At 34.3% G+C, this 20953-nt stretch overlaps 1 protein-coding gene across 3 annotated transcripts in view; it reads right to left on the reverse strand.

Moving 5' to 3' along the window:
* Positions 1–2107: 2107 nt before the first annotated feature.
* The window catches only part of LOC129144293 (protein GVQW1-like), a 535404-nt gene continuing 516558 nt past the window's right edge, over positions 2108–20953 (reverse strand). For 2 of the 3 annotated variants that reach the window (XR_008548578.2, XM_054686066.2), the window contains one exon: positions 14517–14801. Coding sequence is in view for 2 of the 3 variants with exons in the window: in XM_054686066.2 (XP_054542041.1) it covers positions 14788–14801 (14 nt within the window). In the remaining variant the exon portion in view is untranslated. Of the gene's footprint in view, positions 2232–14516; positions 14802–20953 lie in introns of those variants that run through there. The other variant, XM_054686065.2, reaches the window with a different exon arrangement.

The following is a 20953-nucleotide window of genomic DNA, read 5'->3' on the forward strand; positions in this document are numbered from 1 at the left end:
TTTCCAGAATATAACATTATTTGTAAAATTCACCTAATTGTCCAATTACTTTCAGTGTGATTGCTAATATTAGTAATTAGTGAAATACTAATGTTTACCATGTTAGTGAATACTTTATACTTCTCCTGACAGTTCTATAATCCATGTTCATAATGTTCTTAACTTCCTTTAGGATGATTCTGTATTTTTTATTATTAACTTGCTTTGCTTTATCATTTGTAAACTATAAGTTACTTTATTATTATCTTAGTGCTATTTCACATTACATGTCCTTGGTTAATTAAAATCTAACGTTCATTGTCAATACTTTCCTCTTTTCAGCCAACACTAAAACCTTATAATGTTTTAGTTTTATTTACTACTTTTATGATTTTTCATTTGTTTTTAATAATACTTATGTATACTCTTTGTTATTAATATGCTATTATAAATATTATGATTATTTTATCTGGTCAGTATTTATTTATGTTTATCACACATTTACCATTTTTTGGTTTCTTTTTATTCTTTCCTGAGTCTTTAACCTTCCATAACATTTATGATTTGTTTCAGATGAAAAATGTCTTTATTATAATATTTCTTTCAGTGCAATGTCTGCAGTATAATATTTTGTTTTTGAGTTTTTGAACAGAACAGTTCTTTCTTTCACTTTCTTTTTTAAAATTTGTTTTTATTAGTATAGCATTTTTTTCTGGTAATGTTTTCTTTCACCACTAGGAATGTGTCATACCACTGTCTTTGGCTTCCATTTTTCATATAGAAGTGACTTGTAAGTTACTCTTTATAGACTATCTCTTTTTTTCTGGTTAGTTTGACTACATTTTCTTTGTCGTTGGTTTTCTGTACTTTTATTATCATATTTCTAAGTGTGAATTTCTTGAACATGGAGGTTAAGTTGAATTTCTCAAATATGCTTACCAAATGTGTAGCTTGATGTCTTTTTTATTAAATTGAGAAAAATCTTAGCCACACTCTGTACGTTGATTCTACTCTATTTCTTGCTTTCCTCTTTTCCTGGGATGCCAATTATATGTATGTTATATCTTGTTACCATGTGCCTCTTTCTTTATTTCATCTTTTCTGCTTCTTCATGCTTTTACTTCTACTTATTTTCTTCTAACTTTATTTTTTAGTTTCATAATTAACTCATCAATGCTATGATCTCACTACAACCTTCCTAATTTCAGTTACTATGTTTTTCATTTCTATATTTTTGGCTCCTTTCCCACAGTGCTCTAATTCCAGCTGTGTGCTTTAATTTTCTGTCTAATTTTTATCTCCCTAATGTAGTGATAACCTTATGTTAAAATCTGTATCTGATTATTTTTATTTCTGGAGCTACTGCTTCCACTGTTAGTTGTTTTGCTGATTTTATATCATGTTGCTTATTATATTTATGTCTCTTTTAATTTTTCATTTTGTACTGAATAGTTTGTTTGAATAGAATTAGGAAGATTTTCTAGATAAAAATAATATCATTTTGCTCCAGGAAGGATTTTGTTTGTTTGGCACGGACACCACTAACAATGTGGTATCATTATAATTCAATTTCAATAATTAACATTTTGGGGCATATCCAGATGATTTGAAGTTTAGCTATGGTCTGTGCAGGGACTGTTGCATATTAAATTTTTGTTTATTTCCTGAGTGCAGCCTTTTGCCATTATAACTACACATAGTGGGTGGGTTGCTAGACATTACACTCCTCAAGGGCCCTGTGCTTCAACTTTTGTGGCTTAGATCCATGAAACTCAAAAATGCTACCCAATTTATCACTTGGTTTCTCATATCAATAAGTAAAAATGTCAGGCCTCTTTCTTGGTCTCCTGTTTCTCACTGCAATGTCAGTTCTTTGACAACTTCTGGCAAATTCTATTAAATGTCTAGGATTTCTAATTTTCATTATTAGCTATTTTGGTCCAAATTATCTAAGTTTTCTGTTATCTTAAGTCAGTGTCTTATATATTTTATAATTCAATTATCCATTGAATTATATTTTATAATTTATATATTATAAATTATAATATATAATAGATATATTTTATAATTTATATATCTATTGAAACATATATTTTATATGTTTCAATTATCTATTAGAAAAGCTGCATAGAACTGAAGTTAAGATTATAGCCTGTGGATCTTGATTGCCTGGGTTCAAATCATACTCTGAGACTTCCAGGCTCTTTGGACTTGAGAAATAACTTCATCTCTCTATGCCTCAGTTTCCGCATCTGTAAAGAAAGGACAAAAGTGTATTTCATTTATTAATATTAATATTTATGAAGCATTAAAAACCATTTGACTTACATGACTTAAAGTATTACAGAATATTATAAAGTTAGTACTTGATCTGTGATGACTGCAACATGTTATTTTATGCATCTTTCCTTCTTAATATTTCTTCTTTGGCCAAACTTCTTTCAAAGTTTTGTAACTATATCTTGCCTTCCATAACCAAAAAAAGACTCACAAAGATGTTTTTCTAAAAGTCAACACAATGGCTGGAATTTTTATGGCTGGTACTACACCTGAACATATAGATACATATGTGTATATGTGTGTGTGTGTGTGTTTGCTATTAGATATATATAAAATAACATTATATTTAATGCTATGTAGATATGTGTGTATATTGGAATATATATACATATATAATGTAAACGTGTGTGTGTATGCTATTAGATATAATAGCATTATATATAATGCTATATAGATATGTGTATATATTGGAATATATATACATATATAATGTAAACATGTATATATGTATATATAATGTATACATATGTTTATATATTCCAGTATATACACATATCTATATAGCACATATATATGTATATGTGTATATATATTCCAATGATTTTCCCTTTCTGTTATATATAAAATCATATAATGCTAGAGTTAGAGTTAGAGGGGACATTTCAATTCAGTGATTCCAAAACACTTCTTCAGCTATGTCAGGATCCTGTGAATGATTTTCTGAAAATCAGTCTGGGAGCAGGTCATTGAGGACATTAAGATGTATTAAAGCTAGAAGAGTTTTCAAGAATTGAACTCTAATACATATTGTTTCCATTCTGCTAAATCAAGCTGCCTTCCCACCTTAATCCATTATGACTTACATTGTTTTAAAGTTTAGATACCAGTTATTTTCAGAAGCAAAATACACATACTTTTTTGTTGAGAAGATAATGTATTGTCATTATCATGCTATCGTAGTTTAGTATTTTAAACCTCTGTGTTTAAATTATTTTCACTTCAGTGTCAAAATGTGGGAAAAGTTTATTCTGATTAGGGTCTTCTATTTAACTTTGTAGTATGAAAAAGGCCTTGAATGAATTACTTACTTCTTCCCACGCTCTACAAAAATAAAACCCCACAAGGAATTACTTGATCAATTTTGAATTCTATAAACAACATTCCTATGTACACATTTTAAATACAAGAGCATAAAAATGATAGTGTGTTCATTAAGAACATATTTATTTTTGGCTTAAGTCCTACTTCTTATTATCTTAAAAGCTGATCATGGTTTTCAAATCAGGTTTAGGGAAACACAGTAAAAGAACAAAAATAAATGTATGAATTTTACTCACATCATATGTCAATCCCCTTAAGCTAGGTTAGAGTTTCTTGAGACAATGTAGCAGAAGCATTTTTTTTTTTTGCTCCCACACTAAGAATGCATTTAATGAAAGAACAGTCTCACTAGCTTTTCCCGACAGGTCTTGTCCTGCCCAACTTGTTCAGTGCTTTCATATCAGGTAATATTTATCCTTCAGGGCACTTATCACAATTGCAGCTGCTCTGCATAATTATGTGCTGTCTTTTCCAAAAGACATTAAACGTTAAGAGAATGGAAAACTAATCTTATTTGACCGCCGCTTATCCTCAGGACCAGTCAAGTGTCAGCATATGGTATGTGCTCAATAAATAGTAATACAATTATTTTTTAAAGCAAGTGCTTGATTCAATCAATAAATGCACTGGCTCTCCTATATTAGAAAATCTGTATTTGTCCGAAAGAGAGTTATTAGCTAGAGTTCAGGTAAATTATTGTATATCCTGTATGTTTTTACTTCCTATAGACATTTCTAATGAATAAAAGCCAGTATTTAAACTTATCTTTAAATCACAAAGTCTTGGCCTTCTTGTTTATTTATTTTTAAAACCAGTGCATATCTGAGATCTTTTACCATGTTGTTGGTGATAATTATAAAGCAGAACTGGAGTAAAGACAAGGGTCATAATGATTTGGGATAAAAAGCATACCACATCATGTATTGAATAAACAGAGCAATTAAACTGATAGATAAATAGACAGTTCAGTAACATTTATATGCATTGTAACGAACCCAAACTTGTCCTCTCTGCTGATTGTCTCATTTGTCATTTTTGAAATAAAAAATGTAAATTTTGAAGCTTGTAATTAGCCATTAAACTTGAATAATTAAATCTACTATAACGGAGTTTTTCTATGGAGACAGGGTAATGACATTGCTCCATGATTAAAGATTAGAGTTTAATCTAACTTAAGACATTTGTCATTCCTTTTTGAGGCTACTGAATATAGCAAGTTTCATTCACTTAATTATATTCACATCTGCAGCAAGAGATAAGTTTCAGAGAATATTTATGCATACATATACAGAGAGATATATATACACACATCCATACACACGTCTATTAAACATGTATTTTCGAAGAGTAAAAACTGTCAATTTACTAAACTCAGTTATATGGTAGATGACAAAACGACACTTCCAAAGTTCTACTGCTAAAAGGCTAATTATACTTCTTGATGAATTTTTATCCCTCTATGGTGAAAACAATCATCATGGTCCGTATCAGTGTCCCTTTGTGCTCAGCAAGGTTCTGTTTCATATTCGTTAACTCATAATCTCACAGCTTGTGAAGTAGGTGTTATCATTATCTCTACTTAACAGCCTGAAGAAAGGCAGGAGTGAAGAGGTGAAGTAATTTATCCAAGATCACAAAATAAGAAAGCAGTGAAGCCAAGATTCGAATCCAGGCAGGTGGCTCCAAGTCCATTACTCTTTTCTACCAGATCACTGAACATGACTCTGCCATATCCCGCCTTACCAAATGACCTCTTCTTACTGCTTTCCCAAGGCACTTAGTGCCTCTCTCAGATTACTTATAACCTTGCCGGTCATCATGGCTACTAGATTGCAATTTTCTGGGAATAAGAAAGTTCTACATTTTAATGTCTAAAATATTTTTATACATTTAAAAGTAACTGAAATATAGAGGTAATACGATGTTAAACATCCACACCCCTACCACATTTGTCAATTTTAGTGCTGAGGTGTTTAATAACATAAATTCAATACTGCAGATAAATGAAGTTCTTTATTTTCAACTTCCCAGGTTCATTCTCTGGCTTTTCTTCTTCCCTAGAAACAAACACTATTCTGAATTTCATCTCAATTTTTCCAATCTATTTTTAAAAGTTTTCACACAACATACACACATATATGCTTTATGTGTGTGTGTATGTGTATACACACACTTTGACTTAGCATTATGCGTATGATATTTATCTCTCTTTAGTATGAAACATTTGTTCTGTCAGTAGCATTTCATTGTATGAATGTATTGCAATTTATTGATCCATTCTATTGCTGGTTATATTTGGATTATTTCCAGTTTTCTACTATTGATGGGAATGTAAATTGGCATAATCGCTTTGAAAACTGCTGGGCTGTAATATAATCTGCTAAACTAATCTACTAAAGCAAAACACATTATACCATCTAAACCAGGAATTTCACTTTCAGGCGAACACCCAACATACATGTGTATACATGAGTACCAAAAGTATGTGCACAAGAATGTTCAATAGCACATTATTTATAATAGCTAACATTATATATTTTTTCAGTTCTAGGCTGTTGATAGATGGATACAGTTCTTTCATTTTAACTGCTTTAGATATTTTCATTGTGTGACTACTAAGATTTTGTCGTTACTATAAACAGTATTGCAATGTCTCATGATACACTTGTACAGAATTTCTCTAAGGTATACATATACCCAGAAGCTAAATGTCTTGATGTTTTTAAATTAGCACAGTTGAAATAGTCTTGAATATTCACAAATCACTGTGAAAAACAGTTTATCCTGATTTGTTTTTATCAGACACTGTCAGAATTCTTGCATTCTACATGTTTAATAACATTGGGAATTGTCAGGATTGCTTTTGTAAGTATAATATATTCTGTGAGTGAAATTTACTGTTCTTGCTTTAACTTGTGTTTTCCTAATTATTAGTAAAGTTGGGTAGCTGAATATATATATTATTTTTGGTGAGGGAAGGGGCATGTGGTGTATCTCTGTTAGGAATCACTTAACACATATCTCAATTGGATTACTGTTTTCTTTTGGATATGGAAAAGTTCTTCATGTATTTTGTATGTACATTCTGCCTATTATACATATAAACATATTTTCTAAGACTGTTTTGCCTTTATACTTTGTTTATGGAGTCTTTTACAAGATAGTAAAATTTTGTTCTAATGATGTCACATATTTTAATTATTTTTTTCTTTCATGTGATTTGTTTGGTATCATCAATAAATATCCCTTTCTATCCCAGTATCATGAAAAACTTCTCCTGTATTGTTTCTCATAGTTTTAAAATCTTGTTTTCCAATTTAAGTGTTTAACCTATTTGAATTTTATTTTCCAAGTATAGGGATTTTTTTTTTGTATAATTCAGAATGTCACTTGTTCCAACAACATTTATCAAACATTCCATTTTATCTGATTTGATATAGATAGTAATCTTGGCTATATGCCAAGATAATACACACAATGTATTTTCCTCTTTTTCTAGAAAATGAAAAACCCCTGTGAGAGGTTTTGCTGTGAAATGGAGCAAAGGAATGAGGAAATACCTGGACTGAAATATAGAGCCAAGCCATGCCTATTCTAGCTCCCAAAAAAAATCTTGACTATTATAACTTCTCCATGGCCACAATGCCAAGACACTCTAGAAAGCATGTACACAAATTGAAGGCATGTTTCCATTGTCCAAGATATCATCTTCTACATGAACAACTACCTACCTCACTTGCTTGCCTTCCATTTTGCATTTTGACTTGCTTTCTCATCTTCACTCCCACATTCTATTACATTACAGTTTTAATATTTATCATATAATAATAAGATAAACATAATGTTAGATTCAAGGCTGGTTGGTCTAGCTGCTAATGAATGCATCAAGGATCCAGTTTATTTAATGTTGCTCTGAAATCCACTGAGTGTCATTTTTAAGGCTGATTCTCTTTGTGGTCATAAGGTGGCTGCCTGTTTTGATCAGGTATGCTCCAATAAAAGAAGAAGCAAATTTCTTTGCTTAGTAGGCAGAAGAGTTTTCATTCACTTAAACTAGTGATGTTAAGCAGGATGATTGTGCTCTTAACCAACAGGGAGCATTTGGAAGTCTTTGGGAACATTTCATTTGTTATATCTGAGGAAGGTCTTAATGACATTTGGTGTATAGAGGCCAGGGGTCCTTCTAAAAATCTTAAAATGTGAAGGCTATCTCCCTATAACAAAGAATTATCTGATTCAAAATATCACTAGTGCTGAAGCTAAGAAACTAGGTTATACAAATCACATCAGTCTCTCTATAGAGAGTGATGATGTTTTCCCATTGTTCATCAAAGTAAATTGTTATTCATGCAATGCAATGCAAGCCACTGCATGATCTAGTCTCTATTGACCTCTCCACTTCATCCTTTGTCACTCTCTACTTTGCTCAGTATTTCAGACACAAAGCCCTTTACAATTTTCTCCTCAGGGACATCTCCTCTAACTACCCTATCTACTGCCACCATTTTCCTATGCTTTGGTGCCTTGTTTGTTTCCTCAATAGCAAATCACAATTTGTAACTGTATACTTATGTGTTTGTGACTCATTAATTTTTCCTCCTCTACATCTAATTATATTTAAAAATTCTGAAGTATGACTGTTTTCTTGGCCTCATAACAACTTTATTGTAACTAAAACATAGTAGATCCATGATAATCTTCTTTTGATATATGCATGTATATAAGAACACATAAACATACCTCCACATACTATTTAAATATGCATACATAGGCAAATAATTTTTTAAATATATAAATAACATTTCTAAATAGTGAGATTACTAGCAACATTTTTTTAACTTTTTGCTTATAGGTATTTTCTAATTTTTCTACTACAACCATGTTATTTTTGTACTGAGAAAAAATAAATGTGAAAAAAAGAACAATTTCTCAAATTATTTTGGCCTAAAGTCTTAAAATAAATATAGTGCATAGTAACTTTACAGATTCAAGAAGCTTTAAAATATCCTCTAATATCTTGCTGGAATTGGTCCCATGAAACTATCTGAAATAGCAGATTATGGAAACATTTGTGGTTGTTTAGTACTCAATGGGAATACTTTCTCTTTTGGCAATGAGCAGATTTCTGTTTTGTTGTTGTTGTTTACATGTACTTTTCATGAAATTATACATAAGTACATGTTTTCTCACAATAACACACTTTATCTTTTAAAATCACAAAAAGAATGTATTTTTATTATATACATAATTTAATTATGTTATTAAAAATGACTGACACTTTGGTATCAGTTTAAACCAGATTTTAGAAAATTCAATGATTGCTTTTCTAAAGTAAACAGTGTTAGCATAAATCATCATTGGGAACAATTTTATATGTTCACTGAAGTGACACTTACTTTTTAAAAAATACAGTTTACAAAGTAAAGCAAAGAAAACTGTATGGAGCACAGTGTTAGGAACTAGAGGGACAAAAAGAGGAAAAGTTCCAATGTTTGGAATAGTAAAAGGACTTCTACAGAGCTATACACACTTGATCTGGGACTTACTGAGTCAGGGGTACAGGGTAGGATGAGAGTAGCTCGAACATTGTGAGGGAGGTAATGGTATTGAAAGCAAACATAGTCTATTTAGAAGCTTGTATTGAAGTAATTATAACCTGGAGTCCATCGTGACTTACACAAGCTCTTGGATACAGATGTGTTTCAGAATTCAGATCTTTTTTAGATTTCAGAAACACAGTAAGGCACACATACTCTATAACACTCAGTGGGATCTGATAATGTACCCTGTAATCAAATGAATTAATTTTTCCAATAAAATAAATAAATATTTTCACTATGTGGAATAAATATAGACTAGATACACTCTAAAGTCAGTCCAAGTCAGGCTTTGCTGTCAGATGTGTTCAGGTCAGGTCAGGGTTTGTTATGAAAGAAACTACACAGAAACATTCAAATTTGTAGCTTTGGAATTGTAGAGAAGGTGTTGTCAGCCTTATGTAACATTTATTGATAAATTATTATGTGCTATGCAAGTGCCTTACATGTTTTAACAACGGACGAGTAACAAGATCACTAAGTCAATACAGCTAGAAGGTCACATAGCTAGAAAGTGATGGGGCAGGGATTTGAATTGAGGCAATTTTTGATATATTACCTCTCTTACAATATACTCTAGCAACTTATCTGTAGCTGCATGAAGGACAGGTTGGAAATGAGGCCAAAGAGATAGGATGCAGAAAAACTTTAAGAGTGAGGAGAGGGACACAGTAGAAATTAAATATCCAATGGTTATCCTCAATGAGGTTTTTCTAATCTATGGATTATCAGTTATTTTCAAACTATTTTCATTTTTGATGTGGAATGCAAATATTTCTTGGAAGATATATCTGCAGAACAAATAAGCAAGCAAGCAAGGAAGCAAGCAGTATTTGACTGTTAATCCTTATTATTCTTAAATGAATTTCACTTAATGATTCTTAAATCCTAATCTTTCCACACCCAAAGGAAGCAGTTTAAATCACCTTCATGAAACTAAACCTTCCCAGTGTCCAAAAACAGCTTTTGAAAACGTAAAATGCCCTTGAACAACCAGTGTACTTTTGCCAAGAATATAAGGCAACCTTGGAGGCTCAAGGCGCTGGTGCTCCCGCTTGGTTATTTTTCCACACTTGAAAAGCCATCTCAAGCTTCTGGGAGTTGGAAGCTGCTTCTTATTCTACACTGCTTGTAAGGAGATGCAAAAACAATCAATGCTTGCTTCTGGAAAGCTGTTTACTAGCTTCTTCCATAATTCAGGGTGGCAGGCTATCTGACTCCTCAGGCTAAGATGTGGTATAATGGAAAGATGCAAGACCCAGAAAGAGAGGAAGCCTGATTTCTAACCCTAGGAAAGTCCTTACAGAGTGAGAAGACTAAGCTCTCATTTCTCTTCTCTCACCACAAGGTCCTCAGCTTTTGAGTTAGAGACTTGTCTAGCAGTATGTTTTGGGTTTTTTGTTTGTAGTGTTTATTATAATCATTTGATCATAGTATCTTCTATATTGTAAATATTATAAATATAGAAAATGTAGAAAATCCAGGTTTTGTTATTGTCAGGAATATAATATTTTTGTCCATTCACATAACAAATATTTCTTGAGTAGCTACTTTTAGGCAATGCTAGATATTATAAAAAACAGATAAAAATGTACAGAGTTTCTTTCCTTGTGGAAATCTAACCTAGTGAGAGCCATAGATGATTAAATAGATAATGACAATAGAGGGTAATCTGTACTGTGATGACTCCTGTGGGAGTGAGGAGGAGGCACCTAACTCCAAATCAGAGCAAGATTTTTTTTAACAGAGTGAAAAAAACATTATTTAAAACCCAAAGTGCCTTTGTTCTCCACTGTCTTCTAGTTGAAGCAGAGTAGTTAAGTAGTGGGAAGTTAAATCACTTTAGTATATGATTCTCAGCTATCTTGCAACAGAGATTGATAAATAAAGAATAAAAGAAAAAGAAAGCTTTGAATAGGTCTCCTGTGCTAGCAAAGACTCATGTCTGGAGTGGATGGTCCTTTATTTTAGCAGGCAAGAGTGAACTGGGTAGCAGGAGCTAATGTTCTGCATAATAATGTGAAAAGAATTGAAATGCAGAAATTTTGCAGAGGAAAGATTCCGGCACAGCTTGGCAGAAAATGAGCACCGTATTTTTAAAGAAAGATGGTTAAGTCTTAAAGCCTCATATTTTAGTAACTTTAAAGCTTATCTTTTACTTCAATACTTAATGAAGGCTGCTACATATTCAAAGATAAATACTAATGAAGTCATCTTGGGGTGCTATGATCTTAACATGTCCCCCAAAATTCATGTGTTGGAAACTTAATCACCAATGCCAACGGTGTTGGGAGGTGGTGGGGACTTCCAAGAGATGTTTAGGTCATGAGAGCTCTGCCTTCATTAATAGAGTAATATCAATGTAAAAAAATGGCTTTCAGGAGGGAGTTTTCTCACTCCTCTGCTCCTCTGCCATGTACGGGCATAGCCTTTATCCTCTTTTCCCTTTCTGCCTTCTGCCATGTAAGGACACAACAAGCATGCCCTCACTAGATGGTAGAGCCTTGGTCCTGGACTTCTTAGCTTCCAGAACTGTAAGAAATAAATTTCTGTTGCCCATAAATTACCCAGTCTCAGGTACTCTGTTATAGTAGCACAAGACAAACTAAGACATAGGGGAAATCAAAGAAAAGGAATAGGCATAGAAATTTATGGTGGCCAGGGGAGAGAAGGTGAGAAACAGCAGTAGGAGTTGAAAAATGACTGAAGTCATGGGTTCAGCAAGGGTAGTGGTTCCGGGTCAGAAGGCATCTGGTATATTTAAGTGCCTAGTACATCACAGAACTCTTGATTAGGTCACTGGACTTCCTTTAGAGTGTGGGATAAGAACTTGAACAAATATAATTTAAATCTTTCAGAGAATAGGCAGCCCAACTAGTGTCAGGGTTACAGTATTATAGGGTTACAGTATTATAGGGTTACAGTATGATAGAGAAATATGAACACAGAAAACTTGACAGTCAGACATAAGATCCCAGGGGAGACTGGATTCTGCCTAACGTCAATCTTCCTTTTCTCTATCTCAAAATGATTCACAGAATAGAAGAAAATGACTGTGTTCACAGAAAAAACAAATCAAAGGAATAATTACTTTTTTATCTTCCATAAAATTCTAAGTATCAGATTCTTAAGCTGACTTAATGTATATTATGTATTGTTTTATATTACATTTGTTTTCTTTCAGTTTATATTCTAGAACTCTTTTTTTTCCTCATAAGGTAAGCAAGATCATATAAATTAAGTCATCTGTTGGTATAGGCTAAACCAAGATGACTTGGTGCTGAAGTCACCTTATGCTGAGGCCCTAGGTTGAGGCTAAGGTACTTGTACTTTCCTCTACATCATGTTCCTTATGGGAATGTAAATCAAGGAGGACAGGCACAATGTCTATATTGCTTCCCAGCTATGAGTATCCTCAATTCTCAGCACAGTGTCTGTCACATAGTAGAATACTTTTGTTCATGTCTGTATAAAAGTAAGACAGACATTTATGTAATGATTATGAACTCTCACACATGTACTTGTGGTTATGGTTTTACTATGAGTATGCCCTCTATTTGAGATTTTTTTCTCTTATAATGATGAAGTTGCATCAATATGTTTAATATATATTCTTTATCACACAGATTTACTAATATATTGTGAAGGAGTGAGGCTGAGGTGCTAGGGTCACCTAAGATCAGGAATTTGAACAAAGCTAACTGGCCTTGCTGATAACAGGAACCAATAAGCTTTTTTTTTTTTTTTTTTTTTTGAGCAAGTGATCTTAGCAGCAATACAATGAAGTATTTTGAACTCTATAGCAAGATAAGTAATAAATACTGAAATGCAGTGACTAATGAGTTTCAGAATTACAGTTCAGCAGTTACCAAGTTTTTTATAATGATTCTACTATGCTTTATGCCCCCAATTGACACTGCATATAAAAGTATGTGTTAAGACTGAAACTGTCAGTATCTTCACACCTAGTTGTCCAAAAAATTTTTACTGGTTAATATATGCCTTAAAATTAAGAGTGTAAGCTGTGAGGGGGCTAATGTTGCTAGTTTTATCTTAAATAATCTAAAAATCCTGATGATAGATTTTTATTTTCATTTTTAAAGACATGTTTTTTCCTCAAGGTCTAAATGGGCATTTACATAATTTACAAATATAAATTATTAAATCATTGCTGGTTATGGATGTTCAGCCAAACATCAATGCATTGCTTTTTGACTTTCTGCAGCAGAACATCTCCACGTGAGTCTTTTCACCTCTTTTTTCCCAGCACGTTGGGGTTATAAAGCACCACAGCACCAAATAAGGCCATAATGGAAAAGCATTTTGACAGTTTAAAATGTGTTTTGACAGATCAGGTATTGCTTTTGAAGTGAACTTGAGAAACTTATGAATTTTTTACGGTTCACTGCATGCAACATGGTCTGACTACCAAAGATAAACATACTTGTAGAAAAAACACTAGGTGGATGGAAGGGAAACAAAAAATAAAATGCATAGATATTTATAATCAGTTCAGAACACTTTAAGTTACTCCCGGTGTCATTGCAGCAGGGCAGATACTTGATAAAAATATATAAGAAATGCAGAATCACCTGGATAATAAAACTGTAAATAATCTAATATGGCTTCCAAATTAGCACCAACCATATTATATAGCCTACATCAATTAAATGGATATAAATGTTGCCAGGCCTCTCATCTGCTTTAATATTTGATATTGTATGAATATAGCTGTGTACTTATGAATCAAAGTGAATAAATAAATGTAGATAAAATTAAGAAATTGCAATTGATGTGACTAGCAAACCTGATGTTTCTAAAGCTGACTACCTGATTATTCTTATTTCTCTGACTCCCATACTTCTGCATCTGTTGGTGTTTCTTGGAGAGTGGCTAGTGCACACGATGCACATACCTGTTTTTTCAATTGCTCCATCTCTTCTCTGTTTCCAGACCTATCCCCCACAGCAACACATCTTCCTCAGTAGATTCTCAACTATTTCCAGTCAAGACTTGTTTTAACCAATACATAGGGAGAACAGAGAAGTGGGTTTGAGATTTTGATTTAACAGAACTATCTGAGACTTTTAGGATAAATAGTTGTTTTCAAAAATGCCATAGAGGAAAATAAACAAACAAAAATGTTATCTTCTATTTTTATAACTCTCCCAACCTACCTGTACTTTTTTTTAGAATGATAAATTTTCCTAATTGGACAGATTTTCTTTGAGAGCAAAATCCTGTTTCATTCCATTTTGCATCTCATTGCTTAACGAAGAGCCTGCCTCAGAGTAGGAGCTCCCTCCATAAATGTTAAATGAATGATGGGTGGGGAAATGAATGGATGGATGGATGGATGAGTGGATCCATGTATGGAAAGGGGGCTTCAGAAGCATTAAGAGACTGCCTGAGTTTCCACAAAGCAATGTGAAGCTGATCTGAATGTTTTCTTTTGCCTTATTTGCTCTTAGCTAAACAATTGCATTCCTTCTTCTTTTGTCATGTATTAACAAACACAATCTAGCAACACTAGAGCAAAAACAAAAATTTCATTGCTGTTTTAGTTACCCATTGCTATATAACACACCACTTTAAAAGTTAGTGGCTTACAACAATTTATTAATATTTCTTACAGATATTTGGGTTGGCTTTGGGTCAGGCTCAACTGTGATCTTCCTTGGGATCTCTCCTGCAGTTGCAGTCAGACAAATGGTGGTTGGGATTTGAGTCATCTGAAGCCTTGGCTTCACCTGGATATTCAATACAGTTTCACACAGCTGGCAGTGAACTGGAGCACTTACATAGGGATTCTCCATGAGGTTTACGTGTCTCACTGCACCACAACTGGGGTTTGAAAAAAGGAAAGAAAGAAAAGAAGCAGCTGTCACACTTGTTAAGGACTGTGCCTGGAATTGGATCCAGGGTTCATGCATTTTCAAGGAAGTAAAGACATACGCTTCATACATCGCTGTGTGCTGCCTCCTATTGGAGCACATATGATTAGTATTGTCCTTTCACCTACCAGTAGTCCACCTAAGACTGTAAACTGCTCCTCCCTGTTGATTGCTTAGCTCCTATTAGAGTGTCAGGTAGGTAATAGATAATCAGTAAATAATTCATTAAATTAAAAATACTTACTAGAAAAATGATATGCAGCAGAAAATATACTAGATGTGGGAATAGTCTGATAGTTCCCCTATTTCTCTTGTATTTCTTGGAGGGTAGCTAAAAGGCATGATGAAAAAGAGGGAAAAAGCCTCTTTTGTTGGCACATACAGTCCAATATAGCAAATGGAAAATAACAGCACACAAATAAATACCGAATTTGGAATTGCTAAAGATGAAAATCTGTAGGACCAGCTATATAGAGAATAATGGAGGAGGGCCTTATTTCAGATAGTGTTGTCAGAAAAGGCTTTTCTGGGCAGGAGATCTTTAAGCTGAGAGATGAAACAGGAGAAGTTAGCCATGTGAAAAACTGGAAGCATATGCATCCATTTCAAAGTAAATGGAAAGAAGCCAAGGCAAGATGGATGGTTCCAAGAAATGCAAGAAGTCAGTGTGGCTGGAAAAAGTTTATTAGAAACAGGAAATGAAAGTGTAGCCAGACCATGGTCAGATTGTGTCATGCTTTGTAGGATGAAGAGAAATATGAATTTTATTCTAAATGCAATCAGAAGCCAATTAAAAACTTGTAAGTGGGAATAATTTATGCTTTTAAAGTGTCATTCTGGCTGTTTTGTGGAGAATGGTTTTGAAAAGGCAAGAGAGGAAGTAATGAGAAGAGTTACAACACTTTTATGATTGCCCATGGGAGAGATGACAGTGATTTGGAGGGAGTGAAAGTAGATACATATTTTTGAGGTAGAATAAATAGGACTTGAGAATGAATTAGGGAGGAGTAAGATAATTCCTCAGCTTTTGCCTGGAGCACTAAGATAGACATAGTGCCTTTCACTAAGGTAGGACACACTGAGGGAGAAATACATAGGAGAATAGCAAGGGTTCCTTTTTGATGTACCAAATTTGAGGTGTTTATGTGATAGCCAAGAGATATCCAGTAATCACTTGGACATACAAACCTGGAATTTGTGAAAGAGGAAACACAAGGAGTCCACAGCATATGCATAATATTTGAATCTTATCCATATGCATTGATGAGATTCCCTGGGGACCAAGATTCTAGATGAAAAGAAAGGAAGGCTTAGGGCTAAGCTTTGAGGCAAAGAGGATTTAGAAGTTAAGACAAAGAGAAGCCAAAACAAACAAACACAACTGAGAAGGAGCAATCAGAAACTTAACAGCGAATCAGAATAGTGTGGTGCTCTAGATGCTGTGAATGGGAGAGCTTCAAGAAGGAATATGCTTTTATTTGGTCAAGAGTTGGGGAGAGAGTTCCTGGGAGATGCAGACACAGATGTATATACAATTTTGGTGAAATAGAGGTGTCTTTGACAGTAGATGCAATAATGCATTGGAAAATAACAGAGTGCAGGTGGGAAAGGGATAATAGGAGTAGAGAAGGGAGGAAGTGAACACCTATATATAAATATCCTTTTTGTTATCGCTGTCTTCGCTTTTCTTCCAAAGATTTGTTTTTACTTGTTGACGTCATTTATTGTAATTTCATACAAGATCCAAAGAAAATTATGTTTTAAAATGCTGTAAGATAACTTCAATATTTCAATGAAAAACGGATTCCAAACAGTTATATTGTTTTAAAATCAGAAAGAATCATGTGGTTTAACAACTTTTTATTTTTTTCTTTATTATACTTTAAGTTCTGAGGAACATGTGCAGAACGTGCAGTTTTGCTACACAGGCATACACGTGACATGGCTGGCTACACCCATCAACCCATTACCTACATTAGGTATTTCTCCTACTGTTATCCCTCCCCTAGCCCCACACCCCCCAACAAGTCCCGGTGTGTGATGTTCCCCTTCCTATGTCCATGTGTTCTCATATTTCAGCTCACACTTATGAGTGAGAACATGCAGTGTTTGGTTTTCTGTTCTTGTGATATTTTGCTGAGAGTGATGGTTTCCAGATTCATTCATGACATGAACTCATGCAAAGGACATGAACTCATCCTTTTTATGGCTGCATAGTATTCCATGGTGTATATGTGCCACATTTTCTTTATCCAGTCTATTACTGATGGACATTTGGATTGGTACCAAGTCTCTGCTATTGCGAATAGTGACACAATAAACATATGTGTGCATGTGTCTTTATAGTAGAATGATTTATATTACTTCGGGTATATACCCAGTAATGGGATGGCTGGGTCAAATGGGATTTCTAGTTCTAGATCCTTGAGGAATTGCCATACTGTCTTCCACAATGGTTGAGCTAATTTACACTCCTGCCAACAGTGTAAAAGCTTCCCTATTTCTCCACATCCTCTCTAGCATCTGTTGTTTCCTGACTTTTTAATGATCGCCATTCTAACTGGCATGAGATGGTATCTCATAGTGGTTTTGATATGCATTTCTGTCATGACCAGTGATAATAAGCATTTTTTCATGTGTCTGTTGGCTGCATAAATGTCTTCTTTTGAGAAGTGTCTGTTCATATCCTTCGCCCACTTTTTGATGGGGTTGCTTGTTTTTTTTCTTGTAAATTTGTTTAAGTTCTTTGTAGATTCTGCATATTAGCCCTTTGTCAGATGGATAGATTGCAAAAAATTTCTCCCATTTCGTAGGTTGCCTGTTCACTCTGATGATAGTTTATTTTGCTGTGCAGAAGATCTTTAGTTTAATTAGATCCCATTTGTCAATTTTGACTTTTGTTGCCATTGCTTTTGGTGTTTTAGACCTGAAGTCTTTGCCCGTGCCTATGTCCTGAATGGTATTGCCCAGGTTTTCTTCTAGGATTTCTATGGTCCTGGGTCTTAGATTTAAGTCTTTGATCCATCTTGAGTTGATTTCTGTATAAGGTGTAAGGAAGGGGTCCAGTTTCAGTTTTCTGCATACGGCTAGCCAGTTTTCCCAACAACATTTATTAAATAGGGAATCTTTTCCCCATTGCTTGTTTGTGTTAAGTTTGTCAAAGATCAGATGGCTGTAGAAGTGTGGTGTTATTTCTGAGGCCTCTGTTCTGTTCCATTCATCTATGTATCAGTTTTGGTACCAGTACCATGCTGTTTTGGTTACTGTAGCCTGATAGCACAGTTTGAAGTCACATAGTGTTATGACTCCAGCTTTGTTCCTCTTGCCCAGGATTGTCTTGGCTATTCAGGCTGTTTTTTGGTTCCATATGAAGTTTAAAGTAGTTTTTTTTCCAATTCTGTGAAGAAAGTCATTGGTAGCTTGATGGGGATAGCACTGAATCTATAAATTACTTTGGGCAGTATAGCCATTTTCACGATATTGATGCTTCCTATACATGAGCATGGAATGTTTTTCCATTTGTTTGTGTCTTATTTCCTTGAGCAGCAGTTTGTAGTTCTCTTTGAAGAGGTCCTTCACATCCCTTGTAAGTTGCATTCCTGGGTATTTTATTCTCTTTGTAGCAATTGTGAATGCGAGTTCACTCATGATTTAGCTCTGTTTGTCTATTATTGGTGTATAGAAATGCGATTTTTGCACATTGATTTTGTATCCTGAGACTCTGCTGAAGTTGCTTATCAGTGCAAGGAGATTTTGGGCTGAGATGATGGGGTTTGCTAAATATACAATCATGTCATCTGCACACAGAGACAATTTGACTTCCTCTCTTCCTATTTGAATACTTCAATTTCTTTCTCTTGACTGATTGCCCTGGCCAGAACTTCCAATACTATGTTGAACAGGAGTGGTGAAAGAGGGCATCCTTGTCTTGTGCTGGTTTTCAAAGGGAATGCTTCCACTTTTTGCCCATGCAGTATGATATTGGCTGTGGGATTTTCATAAATAGCTCTTATTATTTTGATATATGTTCCATTGATACCTAGTTTATTGAGAGTTTTTAGCACGAAGGGGTATTGCATTTTGTTGAAGGCCTTTTCTGCATCTATTGAGATAATCATGTGTTTTTTGTCATTGGTTCTGATTATGTGATGGATTACGTTTATTGATTTGCGTATGTTGAACCAGCCTTGCATCCCAGGGATGAAGCCAACTTGATCGTGATGGATAAGCTTTTTGATGTGCTGCTGGATTTGGTTTGCCAGTATTTTATTCAGGATGTTTGCATCGATGTTCATTAGGGATATTGGCCTGAAATTTTCTTTCTTTGTTGTGTCTCTGCTAGGTTTGGTATCGGGATGATGTTGGCCTCATAAAATGAGTTAGGAAGGATTCCGTCTTCTTCTATTGTTTGGAATAGTTTCAGAAGGAATAGTACCAGCTCCTCTTTGTACCTCTGGTAGAATTCGCCTGTGAATCCGTCTGGTCCTGGACTTTTTTTGGTGGGTAGGCTATTAATTGCTGCCTCAATTTCAGAACTTGTTATTGGTTTATTCAGGGATTTGACTTCTTCCTGGTTTAGACTTGGGAGAGTGTATGTGTCCAGGAATTTATCGATTTCTTCTAGATTTGCTAGTTTATTTACATAGGGGTGTCTATAGTATTCTCTGATGGTAGATCATATTTCTGTGGGATCAGTGGTGATATCCCCTATATCATTTTTTTATGTCTATTTGGTTCTTCTTTCTTTTCTTCTTTATTCGTCTGGCTAGCGGTCTATCTGTTTTGTTGATCTTTTCAAAACACCAGCTCCTGGATTCATTGATTTTTTGAAGGGTTTTTCATGTCTTTATCTCCTTCAGTTCTGCTCTGATATTAGTTATTTCTAGTGTTTTGCTAGATTTTGAATTTGTTTGCTGTTGCTTCTCTAGCTCAATTTTGATGTTAGGGTGTCAATTTTAGATCTTTCCTGCTTTCTCTTGTGGGCATTTAGTGCTATAAATTTCCCTCTACATACTGCTTTAAATGTGTCCCAGAGATTCTGGTACATTGTGTCTTTGTTCTTATTGGTTTCAAAGAACATCTTTATTTCTGCTTTCATTTCATTGTTTACCTAGTAGTCATTCAGGAGCAGGTTGTTCAGTTTACATATCGTTTTGCAGCTTTGAGTGAGTTTCTTAATCCTGAGTTCTAATTTGCACTGTGGTGTGAGAGACTTTTTGTTATGATTTCTGTTCTTTTACATTTGCTGAGGACTGTTTCACTTCCAATTATGTTGTTGATTTTAGAATAAGTGCAGTGAGGTGCTGAGAAGACTGTATATTCTGTTGATTTGGGGTGGAGAGTCCTATAGAAGTCTATTAGGTCAGCTTGGTCCAGAGCTGACTTCAAGTACTGAATACCCTTGTTAATTTTCTGTCTGTTTGATCTGTCTAATATTGACAATGGGGTGTTAAAGTCTCCCACTATTATTGTGTGGGAGTCTAGGTCTCTTTGTAGGTCTCTAAGAACTTGCTTTATGAATCTGCATGCTCCTGTATTGGATGCATATGTATTCATGATAGTTAGCTCTTTTTGTTGCATTGATCCCTTTACCATTATATAATGCCCTTCTTTGTCTCTTTTGATCTTTGTTGGTTTGAAGTCTGTTTTATCAGAGATTAGGATTGCAGCTCCTGCTTTTTATGCTTTCCATTTTCTTGGTAAATATTCCTCCATCCCTTTATTTTGAGCCTATGTGTGTCTTTGCACGTGAGATGTGTCTCCTGAATACAGCATGCTACTGGGTTTTTACTCTTTATCCAATTTGCCAGTCTGTGTCTTTTAATTGAGGCATTTAGTCCTTTTACATTTAAGGTTAATATTGTTATGTGTGAATTTGTTCCTGTCATTATGATGCTAGCTGGTTGTTTTGCCCATTAGTTGATGCAGTTTCTTCACAGTGTTGATGTTCTTTACAATTTGGTATGTTTTTGCAGTGGCTAGTACTGGTTGTTCCTTTCCGTGTTTAGTGCTTCCTTCAGGAGCTCTTGTAAGGCAGGCCTGGCGGTGACAAAATCTCTCAGCATTTGCTTGTCTGCAAAGGATTTTATTTCTCCTTCACTA

This window comes from Pan troglodytes, chromosome 5, assembly GCF_028858775.2.
Source record: "Pan troglodytes isolate AG18354 chromosome 5, NHGRI_mPanTro3-v2.0_pri, whole genome shotgun sequence".
Taxonomy (NCBI): domain Eukaryota; kingdom Metazoa; phylum Chordata; class Mammalia; order Primates; family Hominidae; genus Pan; species Pan troglodytes.